The sequence below is a fragment of the Branchiostoma lanceolatum genome, chromosome 5 (assembly GCF_035083965.1).
Source record: "Branchiostoma lanceolatum isolate klBraLanc5 chromosome 5, klBraLanc5.hap2, whole genome shotgun sequence".
Classification (NCBI taxonomy): Eukaryota; Metazoa; Chordata; class Leptocardii; order Amphioxiformes; family Branchiostomatidae; genus Branchiostoma; species Branchiostoma lanceolatum.
The window spans coordinates 20,369,307-20,377,558 of NC_089726.1; the positions used below are offsets into that span (position 1 = coordinate 20,369,307).

The window sequence follows — 8,252 nt, forward strand, 5'->3', positions numbered from 1 at the left end:
AGGGACCACCAGAACGTGGTTTCATTGACCAGGTGCTCCTTGAATTGAATCCGCCCGCGATTTAACGTTTAGTGGAAAGTAGTAGAAACTAGAAGTTAAATCGCGGGCGGATTCAATCACTTCCAAAGTGCCAAAATTGTCAATATGAAAACGTCTTTTGGAAGCTAACACCTTCCACCATCTCACTGGAGAGTTTGTTTGGTCAGATGTAGTCGTTAACGCAAGTTAGAAAGCGATTTGTCGGGAAATGGCTGATACGAATCTGAGTTTCAATGCGATTCACGTTATTCGATCGGTTGCGGTGATACATACCAATTGAGCCGCACCCACACGGGAAACTCTGAATCTACAGTCAAATCTGCCCAGAACGAATGGAAAAATTTCCTGGTAAAAACGACTGAGACGGCTACGTTTGTGCTGCGAAAACGCCCGGATCTTAAAGATCCTATTCGGACCAAGTCAGTAAAAATAGATATGACTGAATACGTTGATGAAGGTTAGACATCCAGGTAATAAGATACGCCAAAAAATAATTACTCAAGCAATTGGATAAGATTTTGAAACAGTCAGACGTTTCAGATAGCATCCGCTATCTTTCGTCAGTGACTAAACAAGGATTTACATATCTATTCAGAGTTTTGGTATAAAACCTAGTTTTACCAGATCCTTCTTTAGTCACTGACGAAAGATAGCGGGTGCTATCTGAAACGTCTGACTGTTTCAAAATCTTATCCAGTTGCTCGAGTAAATATTTTTGGCGTATATGACTGAATAGTTGCTTCGTCAATCAATTATTCTTTTAATGTCAGCTAAAGCCGTGTTGTAATGCATTTAAGTTTAATTTCATATGCGTCAGTAAATGTTTTATTAGGTAGGGTTATAAGAATATTTGGGAGCAGCAGTTTGGCCCGAGACCAACTTATGTTTTATTTTCCTTAAACTTCAGAGTCCATTCCAAGTCACAAAGGGGATTTTATGATAATATTTGTAATAATTTAGAAAGAAATCTAATAAAAGAAAATCTGACTATATAAATTTTTCTAAAAGATTGTATATAAATATCGGAATTTATTTCAGGTCGATTAGATAATTTAGAAATATTTTGAAAGGAACTGCACAAAAATCTCTTTATTTAGAATAATTTCTAAACATCGATGTGATTCTTTCACTTTTAGAAATATTTGCAAAAAATGGTAGAAAATGGTTAACAATGGTAGAATGGTGATTACCCCCATAAAAGTAGGTGCTAATCCGGCCCTTCTGTCTGCTTTTGTACATCTTTAGACTTCACTGCGGGACACTGTTGGGTCCTTTGTGCAAAGCATTCTTCCCTATACTTCGCAAGGATGTGTGAATTGTTTTCTTCCTAGCCCTCTGACCTATTTATAAAGATGTTACAAATAATGGTAACAAAATGGTAGGAAATTGTAAATAATGGTAGAATGCCGTTACCATTATTTAGAAACTTTTTGGAAATATCATATTACATATGATGAATATTTCTAAAGTTTTAGAAAACCGGAGAAATATCTATAAAGTTGAAATCACATTCAAAATATTCCTTAAGTATGAAATCTCTCACACAAATAATTACAATACTATTAGATTGAAAACATTTCTAAATTAGGACAATAACAACCCTCTTGGTGACTTGGAATGGGCTCTATGCATGCTTTCCACAAGAACAAAACATTTTAGAAATATCCAGATTGCACATTTTTGTGTTGGATATATGCAATGTAAAAGTGTAGCTATTAACATCAATATAGACGGGGTCTTACCTAGAAAAGTGATTCTCTGTATGAACGAAAATTCAACAAAATTTCAAAAGTACAGCAGAACATATGTGTGTCTGGCGAAAACAATTCTTGGAATGTGTGAAAAACTGTAGTTTCTTTGATTTTGTTATTACGCGCCCCTAGACCAATTACTTAAGATAAAGTCTATACGAAATTGACACGTCAGCCCCAAGCCTACCCAGGACAGAACAAACTCCGACTTTGAAGTTACATAATCTCCAAGCAGATGATGGGGAAATGGCACTGTATTCTATCTGCCTGGACTTCCCTACAACTGCATGGCGCCGACTATCACAAAAGCAGACTAGTCAGAAATTTCTATGATTGTACATACCAAAAATGCTTGGATTTTAATACCCAATGGGTTTCATTGAATAAGCTTAGAATAAGGTTTCATTGGTCTCTGTTTTCTGGGTTACTCGTTTGTGATCCTCACTAGTTTGGCAACTGCAACGACGGAACAAATATAATGCGATAGGAGAGTCATTTAAACCTGGTAGTAACTCCTTTTATTGATGGCAGTTACAAATTCTGTGCGCTGTTGTATCAAAGACTTATAATTAGCTTTGTGTTAACAATCTTAAGCGTTTGGGTGACCTCGCATTTTTGGCGACGCCGCAGGGAAGGAGTGTGTATGGCATCATTGCACCTTCCAAATCCTGGCAGGTGTGCTTCAAGGGGACACGCTGGCACCTTTCTTGTTTGTCGTGGCACTTGACTACGCTCTCAGATGTGCCATCGATGGAAGGGAAGAACAACTGGGGTTTACCCTCAAGAGAAGAGCTATCCGTCGAGTCCCAGCAAGAACAGTGACAGACTTTGACTTTGCAGACGACCTTGCGCTGATCTCCGATACAGCAGAAAGAGCTTGTATCCTTCTAGCAGAGGTGGAACGACACTGTAGAAGGATCGGCCTACAGTTGAATGCCAAAAAAAACAAAGTCATGGCTTACAACACGACCGACGAGAAAGTAACTTCTCTGGATGGTACACAGCTTGAGGTTGTCAAGGACTTCAGATATTTGGGCGGATGGATTGCCTCAACAGCGCATGACATCAGAGTGAGACGAGCCCTTGCCTGGAGCACCCTACACAGCATGAGAACAGTTAAAATGGGAGTCCAACATGGACAACAAACTCAAGCGAAGACTTTTCGTCTCAACTGTCGAGTGTGTACTGTTGTATGGCTCGGAGACCTGGACTCTGACGGTACAGGACGAGAGGTCACTCGACGTAATGTACACCCGGATGCTCCTAAAAGTGCTGAATGTCACCTGGGAGGACCGTATGACAAACTCCGTACTCTACGGCGATCTTCCCAGACTCTCCCAGAAGATAAGGCACCGAAGGATGGCACTGGCAGGGCACTGCGTCCGGCATACCGAGCTGACAGCCAGCCAGCTTATCCTCTGGGAGCCAACAGAGGGAAGGAGGAAAAGGGGGCAGGAGACGCACAACCCTCATTGACAATCTAAAAAGGGATGCTGGGCTCAGTGACATTTCAACAACAGAGCTGAGATCGCTAATGGAAGACCGGACTGAGTGGAGCAGAAGGACCCATTGTCTCCCGAGATGACATCAGAGATGTCCTCGTTCAAGGTTCAAGGTATAGTTACTATATTCGCACCGTTGACTTTTTGTAGAATCAATAATAACCGTACAGATGTTGTATGACATTGTTTCATAACCGTATGTGGCTAATACTGATATTTGAAGATTTAGTCAATCCTAAAATGGGGAGAGGTTCATATGTTTTTTTCCGCTAAAATGACCACCGCAATGGCCTAAAATAATTTTTAAAAATAATCTTTTGTCAAGTGCTGCTTACCCATACACGTCCGTATACACTTCCGGGTCAGGTTAGTTATCCGAGCCATGTGATCGCAGCTAGCTTTCAAATAGGTTGGTAGGGCTCGCAAAAATGCCGCTTCAAACAATGGGTGTCAAGAAAAGACCATAAACAAGCTATAACTTGTAAGATATATAATATTTGACGATTGTGAGTGGAAATGAAGGCTACGCTATCTCGTTGCTTCTTTAACATGGATATATCTCTCTGGTACCAGGCATGTTTTAAGAGTGAAATCAATAGAAGCTGACAAAAATTCCTGCTGGGAACGTAAGAATAAAAATATCCTCTGTCCAATATAAAATCATAACCATAACAGCGAAAAATACATTTTCAAACGTTTGAAATACTACACAAAGGACTCGTACGTGTCAAATATTACTTTCAGTGGACACGAAATGTGTTGTTTACGATATTGTGAAATTCCGGCACAGGTACAGACAGTCACCAAACCCGAGTCATTGAATAATTCACAGACATACATACGTCAAAGAATACCGGATGGAAGACATTAATTAGATAAATATTCCATGACTTCTCTCGATCACACGACTTCTACCTTATTTGGTGAAGGTTTCCTTGGTTACTTTGTGACGTGAAAGTTCGTGCTTGAAATGAAATACCACACTCAACATCTTTTACATACTAGTTGGTGACAGAATCCGGTCGTACATGGTACGGTGAGTTCGCGAGCCAGTACCTTTCAAGAAAAGTTCACGACAGAGAGCTGGTACAACCCGAGCCGGCCGCCGACACGCGGCAGAGAATGTGGTCCACTAGAACATCACTGGTGCTACTGTTCAACCTGTGCTACTGTCTGCCAAGTGCATGTGCGATACCAGGTGTGTAAACTAACTTGTCATAAAGTAGAGTGGATTCATTCCTCAGCTAACCGACATCTTTCACACCACAGTCAGTTAGACATCTGGAGGCACATAGTTTCCGTTTAGAACTTTTAGTCAGCCTGTCACGACCGGTTTCGGTGTGTAACTTGCTACTTATCCATGATAATTCAGTAGAATTCTGATGTTATAGAGGAGCAATGTCATAAACAACTGTTTCATTCTTCTACAGTCTTTGTTTGGGATTTCGACTGTTACTATTATATATAATATATAACTCTATAAGCTTTCACAGACAACACACCTTTACTCGGTCTGCGCCTGTGCATTAATTTATAGAAATACCACTTCAAATACAGTAAAACATGTATACTCTACAAACAACATTATCTAATTGCGATGATAGGTCCATATTTGGAAAAACGGCTTCTAAATGGCTAAGGTGTGCGGTTATATGTCATTTTAGCTGTAGCCTCTTTGACACAGTGCTTCGTGCCGCACCTTTCTCCATTGAATAGTCTGCAGTATGAGGGTGGCCAGGTTTGCGTGATCAGGGAGAACACGCGATGTACGGCATTGTTTCTGTCATCGATGAATCGTCTATAGTATGCATTATCATGTCACATATTTAGTTGTTGATTCTCTCCCGTCGAACACTGACAAAAATATATAATTGACCCAAAAAGGTTGCCGTGAGGTATCCTGACTGTACGCCTACAGAACGCACATATTAGAAATATTTCGTTCAGTATTAAACATTCATCAGGTTGGTGAGCAAATCGTTAACAAAGTTATTTTTACACACAACCCTGACACAAACACCTGGCAGCGCCCTCTAGCAGTAAAGGTGGGAAGTAGAACCACCTGATATTTCCTTAAAAAGGGTTGCAGGATTTGAGAACGTCAGAGAAGCTGTGCACTGCTCATTCACGACTTTCACACTTCCCAGAAGTACTTGTGCTGGGATCCGGAAACGGATATTCTCCAGGCGACAACAATTTAGCTCTGCGTGCGAATCAAAGAAGAAAACAGCTAAAGCTAAAAGGACGGTAAAACACAGGAACCTATGAGTTGTCCGGCAAATAATAGTGAGGATGTGAATTTGACAAGTTTTGTGGACAAACGTATTTTTCTGGACAACTAGCCAACACGTCGTCACTGTTTAGTTGGTGTCGCCCGATGACCTCATACATGTAGGTCACATCTCGTGTTCCGTCAGAAAGTAATTAGAGATTAAATTAACCCTGTTCTGTGCACGGTTCTGCACCGAGCTTCCGTCTCTGAGTTGTGATTTGTGTTCTACTCGGTTAGTTTAGATTTCGTGCGCCCACACGCCATCGTGTTTAGTGGTTTCGCACGCTGAGCGAAATTGTTGTCGCCTGGAGAATATCCGTTTCCGGATCCCAGCAGAAGTACTTCTGGGAAGTGTGAAAGTCGTGAATTCCTGGACAAAGACTGTGGTCGGACAGTCGAACATTTGTCCGGTTTTTGCGTTGGAAATTCCTTTTCAACCTTGCTTTAGAATGTTCCTAAACTTCCTTTTTCATCTACCAGAACCAGATACAGAATGCCAGGTGGGAAACGGCGCATCCTACCGAGGAACAGTCTCAGTGACGAGTCATGGCGTGACATGTCAACGCTGGGACAGTCAGACACCTCATCAACACTCCTGGACACCCTCTAACTATCCCTCATCTGGGCTGGAGGAGAACTACTGCCGGAATCCAGACGGCGAATCCGGAGTTTGGTGTCTCACCACACATCCTTCCCTCAGATGGGCGATGTGTGACGTACCGGTCTGTGGTAAGGCCTCCACATTTATGCTAATGTTATTTCAGGTACGTTTCAGAGATACGCTCAAAGCCTCTCTAGAGCTTCAGCCTGAATGGGCAATATCAAAATCTTTTAAAGACGATAACTGAAGAAAGGAAGATCTCAGACAAAGATATACACAATTAGATGAAAGTTATGCAAATAAGGACTTGATTTGCATAATTGATGAAGAAATTCTATTTGGGACTTCAATACATGTAACACATATTATATATGGCAGGCGGAATATAAACGGATACCAAACATGCAAATAGGCATAATTGATACGAAAATACCATCAACTGCTTTGTGATAAATGATGGGAATTTCATATTTGTCAGGTCTAGAAGTTAGTTAAAAGTGAACATCACCATACATATATTATATAAATGTGGAAGTAATGAAATTTCCAAAAGCTCTCTCGAATTAGACGTTGATTTTCCGGTCATGACTTCATGGCGACCAGTTGGGAAACTAGCTGGCTCGAAACGCTAGCGGCTCGCGACGAATTAAAACAACAACAGCAAAACGTACTTTCGAAAAGCCATAAAAGTAAATACTCAAAGATATCCTAATCGCATTTGATCACGTTGGTTATTAAGAGCTGTTCCTTTCTCAGATGAACCGACTATCTACGCAAACAACAAAACTTGTCCAAATGGAATCATCATTAACATGGCGCAAGTATGTGATGACATAGACGACTGCGGTGACAATACAGACGAACAAAACTGCTGTAAGTAAACAAACAGCCTCAGGAATACAGATTCCAAAACCATATCGTTTCAGTATATAGGATTTACGTCGTGCTATTGCGTATAATTATGTTGAGCCTAACATACTGATGGGCGCAACATACTGTGTTCGTAAGGTTTCTTTCTCCTGTCAAATCTTGTAATCGACTCAGCTCGGTCGTCCCTGCACAAACTGAGCTGAAATTTAATATACAGGTAGAGTGGGTAAATACTCTGGGATGTGTTTTAAATTTGTTTGATAAATGTCTTTAAAACGATTTTATTGAGGTTTTTCTGACCAAAAACGTACATTTTGGCCTCCTGTGCTCTGGAAATACATCCAAATGACCTGAAAGTTGCTAAGGGGGTATATTGAACAAATATTCAAAGAACCCCATTCGCACTTTCGGTATACACCACTTCAAAAAACGATTTTGGAGGGTATTTTTGGGGAGAAGATCGGTAATTAATCTCCTATGACCATATATGGTTACATCTTTATTCATATGGCCAGGTGCGAACGTAAACAACACGACCTAAAGGTCAGTGACCCCAAGTCCCACGTGGACCTGACCTGTGATTTGTACGCGTAATTATTGAGCGGGGGACATTGGGTGGGAGATGAGAAAATATCCTGTATTTGCTATCGCAATTGTTGCCTTTCTCGTGTTAATGTTGTGTCCTAATGAAGTTATGTGCAATTGAGAAGGTTCAAAATCTACGTCTTTTCTGGTGGTGTTTTTCGACATAAATCTATTGCTCTACATTCCTCTCTGTGTGTACATACAATCATACATATATACAGCAATAACATTTTTTTCACTTACACCAAGAGTACGCCCATATTCCTACAATTGGTTGTGTATCCTTTCTTTAGCAACGTTTTTTAATGGTGGTATATGTCAGTGTTACAGTACAGGTCACGAAATACGCACCAGAAATTTGCGGTACGTTTAGCAGGAATTTGTGAAACCTTTGCAAAACCTGAGTTGGTTCGAGGAACTGTTCGCTGCGTAATGAACAATTGTCTGGACTCTCGGATTGCGGAAATTCTTCCGCAGTAGAAATCCAGATCTTTAGCAAGATTTCACTTGTTTACATTCTTGTCCATTCTTGTATGAGGGGGGGCATTTTTTTTAACATTCAATTTTGGGCTTGGTTGATTATCAAAAAGGCCCAGTTTTGTTTGGTGGAGGTGTTTTTTAATGGTCCAGTA

General features: G+C 40.7%; 2 protein-coding genes across 2 annotated transcripts in view; both read left to right on the forward strand.

The window, feature by feature from the left end:
* The first annotated feature begins 2,924 nt into the window (after positions 1-2,924).
* On the forward strand, positions 2,925-3,266 carry LOC136435942 (uncharacterized). The gene has a single exon (XM_066429653.1). The coding sequence runs from the start codon at positions 2,925-2,927 to the stop codon at positions 3,264-3,266; it is 342 nt and encodes a 113-aa protein (XP_066285750.1).
* A 3,711-nt stretch (positions 3,267-6,977) lies between these two features.
* LOC136435943 (plasminogen-like) overlaps positions 6,978-8,252 on the forward strand; it is a 5,038-nt gene continuing 3,763 nt past the window's right edge. Inside the window, exon 1 of the mRNA XM_066429654.1 lies at positions 6,978-7,038. Coding sequence (XP_066285751.1) covers positions 6,978-7,038 — 61 coding nt within the window. The remainder of the gene's footprint in view (positions 7,039-8,252) is intronic.